At 52.3% G+C, this 17,231-nt stretch overlaps 1 protein-coding gene across 1 annotated transcript; it reads right to left on the reverse strand.

Annotated features, from left to right (window-relative positions):
- Positions 1-743: 743 nt before the first annotated feature.
- Positions 744-3,527, reverse strand: LOC123066399 (probable leucine-rich repeat receptor-like protein kinase At5g49770). The gene is made up of 8 exons (XM_044489484.1): positions 3,305-3,527; positions 3,022-3,197; positions 2,697-2,917; positions 2,351-2,477; positions 2,186-2,257; positions 1,917-2,103; positions 1,677-1,809; positions 744-1,508 (listed from the first exon to the last, which is right to left on the reverse strand). The coding sequence occupies exons 2-8, from the start codon at positions 3,173-3,175 to the stop codon at positions 1,263-1,265; spliced, it is 1,140 nt and encodes a 379-aa protein (XP_044345419.1). The 5' UTR covers positions 3,176-3,197; positions 3,305-3,527; the 3' UTR covers positions 744-1,262.
- Between the last annotated feature and the right edge of the window lie 13,704 nt (positions 3,528-17,231).

Consider the following 17,231-nt stretch of genomic DNA (forward strand, 5'->3'; position numbering starts at 1 on the left):
AGGCGGAGGCGGCCTCTTTCCGGGAGGAGGCGCACCACCAGGACCTGCCATCGCGCCGAGAGGAAGGATGCGGCGTGCCCGGCCAGGTCCCGCAGTACGTAGATGCGGCGCTCGACGAAGCAGAACCCTAGGGCGCTGCGACAGAGGAGGCGACGACGATCGGTACGTGCATGCGCTCCTCCCCACAGTATTGATCGGAACCGGTTCCGACTGGGCCTCATACCCACCAGACCCCGGCCCAATAATACCAACCGGCCCAATAACTCGCGGCTCGGCTCGGCCGAGCAAATTCAAACGCTCCTGGCGAGCGTCGCCGATCTGGATCGCCGTGACCGCCAGCGACACCGCCGCGGTCACATCCGGCGCCGATCTAGAGCTTTTCCGGCGGGCATTCTTTCGTCTCTTCACCAAAGTCCAGCAATCCGGCCGAATCATATAAAAAAGAGTCAAATTCGGGAGACATACCTTAGGCAATGCACCCTTCCAGGGCCGGACCGCCGCCGCCGCCGTTCGCCGGTGAACTACCCGCTGCAACATCTCCATAGTCTCCCCCGCATGAAGCCCGACTCTCGCTGGATCATCGACGGGAAGGATCTTGTCAACGGTTGAAGCAACCTCGTCTTCGTCGTATCCAACGCTCAAAAAATCGCCGCTCCATGGAATTCAGGCCCGGAGACTTTATAGTACAGTATGTTTCAAGCCGCGGAACTAGCCTTGCGAGTCCATGGAAGAGGAACTTTGTTATCTTCTCCGGGAGAAAAAAAACTTCATTACCTCCCGACTTTTGTATCGAGTATATAGAATGTACACAACCAGTTGCTTCATATGCAAATGTACAAAACAAAATGGACCGGCTAAATGTCAGTTGCCTGGAAAAAATACATACAACGGTCGATTTCCCCTTCGTCCCCATTGCCGACAACAGCTTCCATGGTTTTGCCGCCCGCCTCTATTGGCCAAACCCCTGCAACCGGCGTGGCCACCTCGTCCCGCCCCTCCTTAACTGCCTCCTATGCCGGTCCGCTGGCCGTCACCCCGATCATCCCTCTAACCATCATTCCCCATTTTCTTAGCACTCGTGAAGTCCTCCTATACCCACACCCATATCCTTCAAACCTCGGCCTCCCCTCCGTCGCCATATCGTCTTCATTTCCAGCTCGATGTTTGGGGAATTCAACTGATGCTCAATTCATTTTCAGGCAACTAAAGTTTAGCAGCCGCGAAACACAAAAATGTCCATTGTGGCAACAAATATTGGATGATCATGACGTGAAGAGCTGGCTCCCGAGGGTGATGATGGCGGTGCCGTCGCCCATGACGGTCGTCAGTGTCATCTCCTTCTCTAGGATGCGGTCGAGCTCCGCCGCGACCAGACGCATCTTGGGCCGCCTCCTCACCACCGACGGGCTCAGGCACTGCATTGTCAGCCCGACTAGCTCCTTCATGCCCTCTGAGGTGAAGCTGCCGCCGAGCCTCGGGTCCGCCACCTCGTCTCCTGACGACTCCAGCTGCCACATTCAGCAGGAAACTAGCGTCAATATAATGTAATAGTTGGATTTAGCTTAATTTTGGATGAAACTTCAACTAATGCTACTTTTGTCAGAAGAAATCTTCGATACAACTAGTACTTTAAAAAAATGCAAATATACTGAAGATTGGTATCACTGAATAATTACCCAATGAGCGAGAGGTTCGGTTGATTCCGGAGAAACCAAGCTTGCAGCCTCCCTGCCGGTGATGAGCTCCAGAAGAAAAACCCCAAAGCTGTACACGTCGCTGCTCGCAGAGAGCTGTGCCAAGGAATGTGCCCTGAGGACGCATGCGTAACGGTCAGATGGTCAGATAAGAGCGGAGTTGACGCAGCAGACATTCACTGCAGAATGATGTCCAGGGTTCAGAGTTTCAGACAGGCTTACTCTGGATCCTGGTAGATGCCGGAACGGAATCCGTTCAGCGGCGAGCCGGGGTCCTCGAGCCCTCGGAGCAGCCGGTCGACTCCGGCGTCGGACACCTTGGCGATGAAGTTCTCGTCCACCAGGACGTTGCTCGTCTTGAAGCCCTTGTGGATCAAGGGAGGCGCGAGGCTGTGCAGATGGTCCAGACCTGCAATGAAGTTCAGAGTTCAGACACTCTGTTTCTGAAACAAACACAGTGCATTGTGTAATAAGTTCTGGGTTACCAGTACCTTTGGCTGCTCCGATGGCGATCGAGAGCCTCTGCTTGAACTCCAGCCTTGTCATGGACTCTTTGCCGGTATCTGGTAAATTGATGCAGCGTCGGCGCGTTAGCGTTGGGTTGTTTGCTGCTTCGAATTTGTCTGACAAGGAATGGAGCTGTGCAACTGCATTACCGTATAGGTGGCCGCAGACGCTGCCGTTGGGCAGGTGCTCGAAGACGAGCATCTGCAGACCCCCGTCCTGGCAGTAGCCGATGAGGGTCACCACGTTCCGGTGCCAGATCTCCGACTGCCGCCTTACCTGCACAATGAAACCCCCATGAGGTGAGAGGCGAATTCAGTCAAGTACAGAGACAATTCATGAACCGTCGTCTCGTGTAAGGGTGTAAGTAGAGAGTTCAATTACTTCCTTGTCGAGGCGAAAATCTAGCCAGTTTTTCAGAAACTAAATGAGAAATGAGGAAATGCAGGGATGTCACTGGTTCCTGAGCTAGCAGAGATTTCAGATGTTTGTAGGTACCTCGTCGACGAAGTCCTGGCGCGGCTGGCCGACGCGGCGCTTGATGGCGACGACGGTGCCGTCGAGCAGGAGGCCCATGTACACCTTCCCGAAGGTGCCGGCGCCGACGAGGTTGGCGTCGCTGAAGTTCTTGGTGGCGTGGGACATCTCCTCCAGCGTGAACCGCCTGGCGCCCTGGTAGTCCGGCGCCGACGACGTCCGGCCGCACCTGCCCCACTCCGCTGGGACCAAACATACAAAACGTTAGTTACGGGAAAATGCGCAAAAAATTGCAGCGGATGAAGCGGCGCGAATTGCTACTACTTTGCTGGTGTCAGTTACTTACCCAGCGTGGGAGGAGTTTCGTCGGAGGCGGTGTCGGAGGTCCGGCTACGGCGCGCCGCTAGCCACCAGCAACAGACCGCAGCGGCGACCGCCAGCAGCACCAGCGTGGCGACGGACGCGGCAACGCCGGCTACTACCGCGGTTGGCAATGCCATGATCCGGGCGACCGTGGCATCCCTGCAGTGCGCGCACGCAAACCAAGAACTAGTGGATCAGTCGCCGGCCGGCAGAGAGTCCGTGCCCCGGATGCGCCCGGCGGTGCTGTGCGTGCGCTGAGCGCTAACCTGGCAAGAGCGACGACGGAGAGCCGCTATAGCTTCGGCATTCATCAATGCGGCGACGGAGCACGGTCAGCTCCGGATAGATGAATTGTCGAGCAGCGGCGGTCTGGTCGGACCAAGAAACGTACGGAAGCTAGACGAAGGCCGGGCTGGGTGTTTTAAAGAGCAGAGCACGACGGGAGGGATGGATGCAATTGGGCTAGCTCCTAGCTGGTACGCAATCAGAGGAGGAACAGAGCAGCTAGACTAGAGCCAGGCCAAGAAGACGCAGGTGGCTGATATGAAATGAATGCACATGGCAACTTGGACGCCCGCCATGCCGCGCCGCGCATGCACGTGGAGAGGAAGCATTTCACCGCGGCGGCCAGGGCGGTGAAGAAGGTGAAACGAACGAACGGGTCGCCGTCGTCGTCTTCTCCACCGGGCGAGCGATTCTGGCATGGGCAGCTGGGAGCGGGACCCGGTCGTGCTCAGTGGCTGTCCTGACCTTCGGGCTAGCTGTCAACGTGGGCCTGGGACCGCCCACAGGGCTCTTTGACCCGGCTGTGATAGGCTGGAGACCCGAGCGAGAAAGGATGATGATAGAGATCTCATGATTATATCGTGCACTTGGCATCTAGCGGCGGCCGGCCGGCCGGCCGGAGTGACATGACGGCGGCGCAGGGTTGCCTTCTTTTGCTACCTGCTTCCAGATACCTCTTCTATAAACTAGTGCAAATTGGGTAGCCTCGTGACAGCCAGCATGTATATTCGGTTTGTCGATCGTGAAGATACTTGCTTTAGAAAAGAGAAGGATCCGGTATCGTACCAAGTACATTATCGCGTCATCACACATGCCAACCTCGGCTCTCACCTTGAGGAAAACGAGGTGGCCTGTCTCGGCGCCTGCCTGGCTGGTGTACCAGACTATCAGCACAACGAGCACTGGGGCCTCCTCCATCTATTCATGGTGTTTCAACATCGGGTGTGGCTAGGTCTCACTCAAATGAGACTTCATCAAGTCTCGGTCAAGTGACATAACATGTATAGTAAGCAAGAAAGAAAGAAAGAAAGAAAGCGAGAAAAAAAAACTTAAAAAAATTGCACGGATCTCAATGTATGATCTCACGAATATAGCATCGGCTGAGACATAACCAAGTCTCAGTCGGCTGAGAGTTAGCAAGACTGTTCGACATCTGAGGAGGCGTGCGTGCCAATCAGCCAAAAACACGTCCAAAACATGGTTAAGATGAATTTCAAGGGTTTTTACATCTCTGGTTTGGTAGCCGCTCTTGGCGCTTTATCACTTTCGAATCCTCAAGCGAGCCATTTCATGTCAGAGAAACATGATTTCTGAGCCATTTCATGTGTTTGCAGTATAAACTGGGTTGATCTAAATGATTCAGACAGCAAGCAAATCTAAATGATTCAGACAACAACGTGCGAGTCAATACAACTCTTTGCAGGCTAGCGGCATGCAGATTTGCTTGCAAGGGATCCAGCTAGGGAAAAAAATTCTATGAGACCAGGTCTCACGGATTAGCAGGTGAGACCCATCCTAATGGATGACATGTGGCATTCACAAATCACAAAACATCCACCCCACCCCCCCACCTGAAATCAGGGGGGAGAGATTAGATGCTTTGTGATTTGTGAATGCCACATGTCATCCATCAGGGCGGGTTTCACCTGATTTATATGAGACCTGGTCTCATATAATTTTTCAGGGCGGGTCTCAGCTAGATACTCCTCCCCGAGACAAGATCCAAATCTGAACCCGATATTGATTCTTTTATCAGATTTTGTTGCGCATACAGACGCACACACTACAGATGAGTGTTTTGATCTGAAAAATGCAGTTCGAACATGTTGTGTTTCCTGAATCAGAATGACTAAGTTTTCTTCGTTGCTCAACACACGCATCAGTGATTTCAGTACTTGTTCTGTCTGAACAAAATAATTATTTTACTCAAACTGTCTGCTCAAGTCCAGATGACCATGACTGAGTTATCTACTCATCTATGTGTTCAAACACTAATGCCCATCTGACCATATCCATGGAAGCAAAGTCAATAATGAGTAGCGCAACATCAGGCTCTGATTGGATTGTCGTTTCACCGAGCTATATATACCCCCGTAAAATATACAGGCCTCCATCCGTCCCTTTTTTTTCAAGTGGAAATCAAACTGTGGCTGGTGATACACACTTGTAAAATAAATATGGATGTATGTTAGAGTACGTAATGGACCTAATGGGTTCATTAGTCGTAGGATTAATTAGAGATAAGGGTCGCTTGCTTAGGGGTTAAGTAAGTCTTGTTTGGGAGTCAAGTAAACCTCTCTATATAAAAAGAGGAGACGTATCAATCTAATCAAGCAAGAATTAAGAAGGAAATCCATTCCCTCTTGCTCGGCCGTGGGCAAAAGGCCCCCGATCGGCCCTCTCGCGCCCTCCTTCTAGCAGCGCCATAACAATTTGGTATCAGATAGCTTAGTTCCGATCATGTCTTCGCCGCCGCCCACCCCATCGCTTCCGCTGCCGACCGTCACCACCGTGCCGCTGACCATCTACACCGCGTCGCTGCCCTCCCCGTCTGCGCCGCTGGTCGCATCCTCTGGCGCCGCCACCGCCCAGATGCCGGCGCCTTCCACCGCACCACCGGCCGCCGCCTACACCCTGGAGGAGATCACCGGGGTCCTCAACGACCTCGTCACAGCCGTCCAGGGGATCCGGCCGTACCTGGCCAGCCCCTACGGGCCGCCGCCGCCCCTGCCGCCGACCGTCGCCACCGGGCCGCCGGCCCTGCCGTGGTACTCGCCGCATCCAGGGGCCTCCACGGCGTTCACTGGGATGCTGCAGCTGTCGCCGCCGCCCCGCAGTGGCCGGCACCGGCTCCCGCCGCGCCTCCAGCATGCATCGCCGCCCCCGCGCCGCCGTGGCTGCCGCCGCACCAGGCGGCCTTCGCCGCGCTCGCCGGGCCACTGCAGCTGCCATCCATAGCCACCACCGCTCAGCCTTGGCTGCAGTGGCAGCCGCCGCTCCTGGCGGCCTCCGCCGCGCCCGGCGCTCCGCCGCAGCAGCCGCTGCAGCAGCCATCGCCGGTCAGCTTCGGCCCTGCATCAACCGCGCCGGCGAGAGTCCCACTTCACCAAGTCCAGTCCCCGCCGTCGCCGTCACCGCTTCTGTCTTGGTCACAGATTACTACAACAACAGTTGCAGGTACAGGTTTATGCGATGATCATGACGCGAGAGCGATGCTTGCTTGCGTTGAGTTCTTCTTCTACTTCTTCGATCAGGGGATAGGTTCCAGGTCGGCAGCCTGGGCTAGCAGGGTGGATGTCGTTTGAGTTTCTGTTTTTGTTTCATCCGTAGCTGGATGATGCTCTTATGTATTGTGATGTTGTATATGTGTGGCATTGTATGCCTTATGTATGTATCCCCATATATTCTGTAATGTTGATGTAATGATATCCACCTTGCAAAAGCGTTTCAATATGCGGGTCTATCCTTGGTGGGACCTTCGAGTCCCTTTTGGATAGGGTCGCATATTGGGCGTGACATCAATGTACGGTGACCTTCTGAGATAGACGCCCTCTCAAGCAGATCCTTCAGCTCCCCCGGCCGCACACCAGTTGGTGCCGAACTCTCCGGCCCTGCCGAACTCGGGGATACCCTCCGTGATGACACCTCAGGTTCGTCCGCCCTATCCGACGGTGCGGCAGATGGAGGCGTCTCGCTCTCCATCATCTCTGGACGAAGGTCCCCCGATGACGAGCTCATCTGAGAAGGACGGAGATCCGAACGACAAGGTAAAGGCTTCGGTTATCCTCAAAAGCGAAAATAGGGATGTCTCTTATTACAGAACCCCCCTTTTTCTACTTACGGCTCGCTGGAGGGCTGATTCCTTAGGGGAGATAGTGCTGCCGGGGCCTCCCTGGACGCAGGACCCTCTGGTGAAGATCTCTTCCCCCGCTTCGAGGCCTTGGCCTCCGGGTTTTCGGAAGCGGTCCTCTTCTCCCCTTGGAAGGGGGGATTCTCGATCCCCCCTTTCTCAAAAGCCTCCTTGGTAGAGGCGGCAGTGTCCCTGTTCTCCCCTTCGCCTTCCTCTGAAGGCGCAACCTTCAGCATCCTGACCAGCACGGGATCCGACACGATCTCCGGGAGGGGGGCCGGACACCGTATCAGTTTCGCTTGCGCTATCCACTCCTATTCAAGAGACGATGGGTTAAAAGGCAAATTCAAGAAGGCGCAAACAAACGGTGTGTCCGGACATAGGGCCACTTACCTGAGCATCTGGGCGATTGCATCTTAGACCAGAATCCTCGGTCAATTCCGGACACATCTCTTGTGATCCGAAGAACAATTTATACATCTCCACGGGTGTCGTACCCATGAAGTGTTGGAGAGCTCGTGGCCCCTCTGGATTGAATTCCCACAGGCGGAGGGGACGACGCTTGCAGGGCAGTAGACGCCGAATCAGCATAACCTGCATCGCCATGACCAGATTGATCTCCCTCTCTTGGAGGTCTCGAATCCGGCCCTGCAGTAGGGGTACGTCCTTTGACGGCCCCCAGTTGAGCCCTTGGTTGACCCACGACATCAGCCGCTGTGGAGGGCCCGAGCGAAAGATGGGCGGCGGCTTCTGCCTGCTGCCCCTAGGAGCGGTGATATAGAACCACTCCTGTTGCCACAAGCCGAGCTCCTCCTGGAAAGAGCCCTCGGGCCATGGAGCATCGGCCCTTCTGCTTATAACCGCCCCGCCGCACTCTGCTTGACGCCCCTCGATCATCTTCGGCTCTATGTTGAAGGTCTTGAGCCACAAACCAAAGTGGGGAGTAGTGCGGAGGAAGGCTTCGCAGACAACGATGAATGATGAGATGTGGAGGATGGACTCCGGAGCCAGATCATGGAATTCCAACCCGTAGTAAAACATGAGCCCTCTCACAAAAGGATCCATCGGGAAGCCTAAACCCCGACGGAGGTGGGACATAAACACGACGCTTTCGCCGGGCTCTGGGGTGGGAATGACTTGCCCTTCGACGGGCAATCTATGCGAGATCTCGTAAGTCAGGTACTTGGCTTCTCTCAGCTTTTGCACGTCCTCCTCCGTGACGGAGGAGGGCATCCACCGGCCCTGAAGGTCGGAGCCGGACATTGTTGAAGGTCCGAAGCACTCGAATCTGGGGCTCTGGGTGTGGGAACTCGGGGCGAGGGGTAAATTCAATTGAGGATTGAAGAAAAGAGCCTTGGTCTCATTATAAAGAAGAAGAATACCAAGAGCCGTCCCCGTGACCGTTTGGGACTCACCTTCGATAGAGGAGGCGTGGCAACGAGCACGGTTGGGTTACCCACGTCCGTATTGATGGGAATCCCGGAATAAGGGGAACACGATCTCTGCTTCGACAAGACGTGCCAAGGAAACCGCTTCGCTAAACACGCCGAGGTGGTGTAATAAAAAACGATTCAAGTAAAGGCTTGGCGGTGGTGTGACATCATGCCACAAAATACGTCAGCAGATTGAACCTGTGTGTGTATTATTCTCTCTACGGTGGAATGTGGAATTTATTTTGCAGAGTCGGACACTATCCAGGTGTTCACAATCTTCTACGGATTATTCGGAGGAGGAACCCGCCTTGCAATGCCGAACAATATGCGCGCCGGATTCATCGTCATTGAAGCCTGGTTCAGGGGCTACTGAGGGAGTCCTGGACTAGGGGGTGTCCGGATAGCCGGACTATCATCATCGGCCGGACTCCAAGACTATGAAGATACAAGATTGAAGACTTCGTCCCGTGTCCGGATGGGACTTTCCTTGGCGTGGAAGGCAAGCTTGGCGATACGGATATGTAGATCTCCTACCATTGTAACCGACTCTGTGTAACCCTAGCCCTCTCCGGTGTCTATATAAACCGGAGGGTTTTAGTCCGTAGGACACACAACCATTACAACAATCATACCATAGGCTAGCTTCTAGGGTTTAGCCTCCTTGATCTTGTGGTAGATCCACTCTTGTACTACCCATATCATCAATATCAATCAAGCAGGAGTAGGGTTTTACCTCCGTCGAGAGGGCCCGAACCTGGGTAAAAACATCGTGTCCCTTGTCTCCTGTTACCATCCGCCTAGACGCACAGTTCGGGACCCCCTACCCGAGATCCGCCGGTTTTGACACCGACAGTTACCCACGCCCGTATTGATGAGAATCTCGGAATAAGGGGACACGATCTCTGCTTTGACAAGACGTGCCAAGGAAACCGCCTAGCTAAACACGCTGAGGTGGGACAGTAAAAACGATTCGAATAAAGGCTTGGCCGTGGTGTGATGTCACGCCACGATATACGTCAGCAGATTGAATTTGTGTAAATATTATTCTCTCTATGGTGGTATGTGGAACTTATTTTGCAGAGCCGTATACTATCCTTGTGTTCAAAATCTTCTATGAAGGATTCGGAGGAGGAACCCGCCTTGCAATGCCGAAGACAATATGCGCGCCGGACTTGTCGTCATTGAAGCCTGGTTCAGGGGCTACTGAGGGAGTCCCGGACTAGGGGGTGTCCGGATAGCCAAACTATCATCTTCGGCCGGACTCCTGGACTATGAAGATACAAGATTGAAGACTTCGTCCCGTGTCCGGATGGGACTTTCCTTGGCATGGAAGGCAAGCTTGGCGATACGGATATGTAGATCTCCTACCATTGTAACCGACTCTATGTAACCCTAACCCTCTTTGGTGCCTATATAAGCCGGAGGGTTTTAGTCCGTAGGACGAACAACAATCATACCATAGGCTAGCTTCTAGGGTTTAGCCTCTCACATCTCGTGGTAGATCTACTCTTGTACTACCCATATCATCAATATCAATCAAGCAGGAGTAGGGTTTTACCTCCATCGAGAGGGACCGAACCTGGGTAAAAACATCGTGTCCCTTGTCTCCTGTTACCATCCGCCTAGACGCACAGTTCGGGACCCCCTACCCGAGATCCGCCGGGTTTGACACCGACAGGTGTCTTCTTCCCGAGTTGAGTACCTCTTCCATCCCTAAGCTCCATTGATGCTCTAAGGTCCATTTTTGCCCGATCTCTCTCCCTAGCCAATCAAACTTGTTGATTCTCTAGGGATTGGTTGAGAAGGCCTTGATCTACACTTCCACCAAGAGAAATTTGATTCCCCCCTCTAATCCCTTGTGGATCTTGTTACTCTTGGGTGTTTGAGCACCCTAGACGGTTGAGGCCACTGCGGAGCCATAGTCCATTGTGGTGAAGCTTAGTAGCATCGTTGGGAGCCTCCAATTAAGTTGCAGAGATTGCCCCAACCTTGTTTGTAAAGGTTTGGTCGCCACCTCCAAGGGCACCAATAGTGGAATCACTGCATCTCGCATTGTGTGAGGGCGTGAGGAGAATACGGTGGCCCTAGTGGCTTTTTGGGGAGCATTGTGCATCCACACCGCTCCAACGGAGACGTACTTCCCTTCAAAGGGAAGGAACTTCGGTAACACATCCTCGTCTCCATCGGTTCCTCTCTTGGTTATCTCTTACCTTTACTTGTGCAAGCTATATTGTGTTATATCATTTACTTGCTTGTGTGCTTATTGTTGTTGCATCATATAGGTTGCTCACCTAGTTGCATATCTAGACAACCTACTTTGATGCAAAGTTTAAATTGATAAAGAAAAGCTAAAAATTGTTAGTTGCCTATTCACCCCCCCTAGTCAACTATATTGATCCTTCCAGTTGGTATTAGAGCTTCGTCTCTTAATTAAGGGCTTTACCGTCCTAATAGTATGGTTGACACTACAGACTGTGAGGAGGAGCACCCCGGTGTGAATTCTTCTTCGTCTATGGCCGATGAGGGATCCCCAGTCTCACGTGAGGAATTCAATGTGGCTTTGGACACATTCAAAACCTCCATGATGACCGAGGTCAAAGGCATGTTCAAAGAGTTCCTTGATGGTCTTAAATTATCCACCGCACCTTTGGAAGTGGTCGCTCCCACTAACAAGGTGGTGGATGCCAACTCTGATAAGGGGCAAGCTTCTAGTGATAAAGTTCTTTTGCCTAGTGGTAAAAGTGGAAATGGCATCTATGCTCATGTTGAACCACCTCTTACTTATGGAGGACCGGTTCCCTCCACTCATTTAAATCATGCGGGTTCACCTCCCAAGAATGTGAAGAATGAGGATTTTGACTCTTGGGTTTATCGCTTTAAACGTCATTTAAACCATGTTAATACTAATCTTTGGAGAATCATTGAGGAAGGTTTCTATCTGCATGATCGAAGCAACTTCACCCCTAGAGAAGCCGCGGATAATCATTGAGGAAGACATTGCGCATCTCCGACCTTTCACCGTGGCCAAGGAAGCATGGCACCATGTTGTTTCCCTTTACAAGGGAAGCGCAAGCATTCAACGCTCCAACTATGAAGTGGTGCAAGATGAAGCCAATGAGTTTGCAATGAATGAAGATGAAGAACCTCGTGAGCTTTACTGGAGATTAACTACTCTCGCGGTCTCACTCTGAGATCATGGGAGCAAGGATACGGATGAAAATTGGATCAAATGCAAGTTCCTCATGGCCATGATGCCTTACCACAAGGCCATGTCCTCCGTCATCCGTCAAAGGCCGGACTTCCACACCTTGTCCTCAAGTGAAGTGTTGGATGAGTTTGTGGCAATGAGGATCTTGGACAAGACCGTCGATAATAAGGTGTTGCGTTCTCAAAGAGCAAAGAAGCCCAACCTTGCCTTGAAGGCCAAGGTTAGAGTGGAAGAAGAGGAGGAAGAGGAAGATGAGGAGAGCAACCCTAAAGATACGAAACATGATTACCATGAGCACATGGCTCTTGCTTCAAGGCGATTTTGGAGCGAGAAGAACACAAGGCCCAACTTCAACAAGAATAACTCAAGTGGCTTCAAGGGCAAGCAACGTGTGAGAACATGCTACAATTGTGGCAATGTGAGCCATTTTGTTGCGGAGTGCCCTTACAAGAAGCGGGAAGACAATGGTGGCAAGCTCATCCGAAAAGATAAAGCCAGGTCCTTCCCCAACAAGAACAACTTCACCAAGAAGACTTCGACCAAAGGGTTGGTGGCACAACAAGAATACAATGAGGATGATGATGATGATGAAGATAGTGAAGCCATGGCCATGGCCTCCGTTACCATTGCCACAACTCCACGGGTGTCTCTCTTCGATTCACCCAACAAGAACGTCACCTACAAGTGCCTCATGGATAAAGCCATCAACAAGGTAACCCCCAATATCAAAACCACCATCATTACTAATCCTTCCTTGACGGATTGCATTGATGAAAGTGAGGAGTCTAATGAGGAAGTAAATGAATTTGAGTCTTTTATGAGTAAGCTCAAGGGCAAATCCAAGAAGCACTTCGTTGCTCTCTTGGAACAACTTGGTGAAGCCAATGACATGATCGAGGCTCATGAAGAAATCATCTCTAAGATGGAAGATCACAGTCGTGACTATGCCGATGAGATATCGGATCTCTCTAATGTGTTTGAGGAAGAGCGTGTTCATCGTTTGGCTCTTGAGGAGTCACACAACAATGACCATGCTAAATTAAAGAAAGATCTTGATCATGCTCTTGTTGTATCTCGTGTGCTCACTTACGAGAAGGCTAAACTTGGAGTTGACCATGCTAAACTCAAGGAGGAGTTTGATATACTTGACAAGGCTCACAAAGTCTTGAAGGGTGCTCATGCTAGCCTCAAGGAGTCTCATGATCAACTCCAAGTGAAGCTAACCAAGGAGCAAGCCACTTTTCCTCATATGGTATTAATTGATAATGCAAATGCTACTAACCCGTGTTGTGAGCATGTGCATCTTGTGGAGGAGAATGCCAAGTTGAAGGAGCAACTTGAGAAAGGCCTTGTGTCTTGCATACAAGGTGAGAAGAATCTCAAGACCTTTTGAGCAATCAAAAGGAAGTTGTGGCCAAGGAGGGAGTTGGGTTCGCACCCAAGTCCAAGAACAGGAAGAAGAATGACAAGACCAAACGACCTCCTCCTCTCAAGCAAACTTTTGTGAAGGAGGGAGAGGGTGCTCCAAAGGAGAAGAAGAACAATGTGAAGGGTGGTGATGTCAAAAAGCACAATGCCACCCCTTCCAACAAAGCCGGCGACTTTAACCCTTCTTATGTGTTGTGACGTGCTAGTGATGGTCATGTTTATGCTAAATTTGTTGGTTCTCCTTATGAGTACATTGAATGGTCTATTTGGGTTCCTAAGACCCTTGTTACTAACATCAAAGGACCCATTACAAAATGGGTACCTAAAACCAAGCATTGATCTCTTGTAGGTGTTTGCTTCCGGTGGAGGATCATGGTTGCTCGATAGTGGAGTCACAAATCATATGACACGAAGCAAGGACTTGGTGGTGGACGTGCACAAGATCCCATCTATGCCCACCAACCTCGAGTGGGGTGATGCCTCATCTTCTAAGGTATTGGGTCTTGGCAAGGTTGTCATTTCTCATGATCTCACGATCGAGAAAGTCATGCTTGTTGAGTCCCTTGCATACAATCTACTTTTCGTTCATCAACTTGCACTCATGGGTTTTGCCACATTCTTTGATATTGATATCGTGGCCCTCTTGTGGAGTAAGACTCTTAAAGTAGCCTTTGTTGGGCATGTCGAGAATGGTCTTTATGTGATTAACTTTTCGGAGCGACCAACTAAGACCGCGACATGCCTAATGGCTAAAGTTGATGTGGGGTGGCTTTGGCATCACCGTTTAGACCACGTCAATATGAGATCTTCGCAAAGTCTTTTCAAGGGGGACCATGTCCGTGGACTAACACATGTTAGTTTTGCCAAAGATCGTGCTTGCAGTGCTTGTATTGAAGGAAAGTTACATGAGAAGGCTCACCCTCCTAGGACTATCATCTACTCAAAGGGACCCTTGGAGCTCCTTCACATGGATATATTTGGGCCTCCATCCTTTGATAGTCTTGGGGGTAGAAAGTATTGTTTGGTGATTGTCGAGATTACTCAAGGTACACTTGGGTATGTTTCTTCAAGAGGAAGAGTGAAACTCAACAAACTGTCATCAACTTTGCAAATGAAGCTCAACGTCAACACGATGCAAAGATCTTGAGAATAAGAAGTGACAACGGCACCGAGTTCAAGAAGTACACCTTGGATGAGTTTCTTAGTGATGAGGGAATCAAGCATCAATATTCCGCACCATACACCCCTCAACAAAATGGTGTTGTGGGGGGGGGGGAGAATCGGACGTTGATGGATGCGGCAAGGACCATGATGCCGGAGTTCAAGTCCCCTTACAACTTTTGGGCCGAAGCCATCAACACCGCGTGTCATGCATCCAATCGGCTCTATCTCCACAAAGGCTTTAACAAGACTCCATATGAAATACTCACTGGTAACAAGCCCAACCTCAAGTACTTCCGGGTGTTCGGGTGTAAGTGTTTCATTCTCAAGAAAGGTGTTCGCACTACAAAAATAAGACACATCCGTGACATTTTGGGCCGAACGAAATTTTTTTGTGTCATACATATGACACTTCTATGACGATAATTGTGACAAAACCCGGTATCATCATAGATGTGGTGGGCTCCTACTTCTATGACAAAAAATCATGACAGAAAATGGGCTTTTCGTCCTGGGCGGGCCGGAGACGCAGCTGCATGACATTCTTTGGGTCGTCCATGACGGAAAAAACTGTGGTAGAAGCGAGGGGGGGGGAATTTTGGGGAGTTGCCGGTTACAGTGGGAGGTCGGGGGCCGAGCGATGCGCGTTTCTCTCGTACACGTACGCGCGTGTGTGTGAGGCGTTGGCTCTAACTGAACCCGAGCAAGGCGTTGGGCTCTAACTGAACCCGAGTGATTGCACTGCAGGCTACGCGTTACTGAAACCGAGTGATCGATTGATGGCTGTTAACTGAACCCGATGGAGCGATTCCTTCGCTACTGCTGCTAACTGAAGCCGATCGATTAGATGAACAGTGAGCATTGCGGGGGGGTTGGATGAACATTGAGCGGTGGCGTTGCCTCTGGATGAACAGGACCCCGTGGTTTGGAGGGCTGGATGAACAGTAGACGGTGGAGGGGTGGCCGTGGAAGGGTGGTTGAACAGGACCCTGTGGTGTGGAGGGCTGGATGAACAGTAGACGGTGGAGGGGTGCCCGTGGAGGGGTGGTTGAACAGGAGCCGGTGGAGTAGCGCACGGTGGAGGCTGGATGAACAGGATCCCGTGGAGGCTGGAGGAGGTTGACGGTAGCCCGTGGAGGCTGGAGGAGGTCGACGGTGGAGATGAACAGTATCCCGTGGAGTCCCGTTTTGCGGTACGCCACACCCCTCCCAATGAATAGGACCCCCGTTTCGACCGTAGCGCTCCAACACAAGTCCGTTTTGTCTGTTTTGCGGTACGCCACACCCCTCCCGATATACAGGACCCCCGTTTCGACCGTAGGAGGTCCGTTTCCTCCGTTTTGCGGTACGCCACACCCCTCCCGATCAACATGACCTCGTTCCGAACGTAGGAGGTCCGTTTCCTATGTTGTGCGGTACACCAGGCCTCATTTCCATCGCCTGTACTGTCCAAGCCCTCCCGATGAACACGACCACACATTTTGTTCCGACCCAACCGGTTGGTCCCACGCGTTTCGTTGCCTCCCGATGAACACGACGCATTCTGTTGCCTCCCAATGAACACGACGACGACGTTGTTTCTCCGTTCTGACCCAGCCATGTACGTATGCGCGAGTAGGCGTTTGAGACCCTGCCCATATGTACGTATGTGGCCGTATTTTCTTTCTTGCACCCTCGCCACTGTACGTACATGTACATGCTACGTGCGCGCCTCTACTACGACACGTGCGCGCCTCTACATCGACCAGTATATATGTACGTACACGTTCGCAACCAGAATGACAACGCTACGTACGCTTCGACCAGGTGGGTCCCGACTGTCAGGCACTTCCTTGCCTGCGAAGATGTAGCTGGTGGGTCCCAGCAGTCGGGGGGGGGGGGGGGCGAATCGTTTTTTTTGCCCGGACGCACTTCCTTGCGTGCGAAGATGTAGCTGGTGGGTCCCAACAGTCAGGGGGAAACGTTTTTTTCGCGAAATACGGTGGCCCATCCGGTGGGTCCCCGCTGTCAGGTGGAGGAATAATTATTTTGCACGTAATAAGGAGGCACTTCCTTGCTGCGGCCGTGGACCCAGCTGTCAGCCCTCCACGTACAGTCCACGTCCGGTGGAAGCCCTTCCTTGACCACGTTGACCACGCCGCGCCGAGAGCACCAGGGCGGTGGACGACGGCGAGGCCTAGGAAGGGGACGACACGGAGCCGAGGAAGACGCGGCAGTGGATGCCCACGCGTAGAGGAGTACGAGGGTTCACTGGTTCGCTCCGGTCTGAGGCTGCCGTCACCGCAGAATAACAGGGGGTGTGGGTGAGTAGAGGGATTGCCTGGCCAGCGGTAGGAGTAGTAGGGGGTGGTGAGGCCTCCGCCGCATCGCAGCCGGCCACGGGAGGCAGGAGCACGAGGCACGACCGGCGCTGGTTTGGGCGGCTGGAGCAAGAAGACCAGAGGTTGAAGAAGCACTACGGCCGTTGGATGGACATTGTACGGTCACTGGAGCTAGAATCGTGCATATTGACTAAGTTGACAAAGCCCTCCGTCCCCGTCAACTTAGTAGGCCCACAATTCAGCCTGCCACTATACTGTGTCCCAGCTAACAGGGGGAGTATTCATTTTTTTGTGCGTAATAAGGAGGCACTTCCTTGCGTGCGAAGATACAGCTGATGGGTCCAAGATGTCAGCGACGGTAATGTTTTTTCGCGAAATACAGAGGCCCCTTCGGTGGGTCCCTGATGTCAGGTGGAGGAATCATTATTTTGCGCGTAATAAGGAGGCATTTCCTTGCGTGCGGCCGTGGACCCAGCTGTCGGCCTCTCCACGTACAGTCCACTTCAG

Source organism: Triticum aestivum, chromosome 3B (genome assembly GCF_018294505.1).
Source record: "Triticum aestivum cultivar Chinese Spring chromosome 3B, IWGSC CS RefSeq v2.1, whole genome shotgun sequence".
Lineage (NCBI taxonomy): Eukaryota > Viridiplantae > Streptophyta > Magnoliopsida > Poales > Poaceae > Triticum > Triticum aestivum.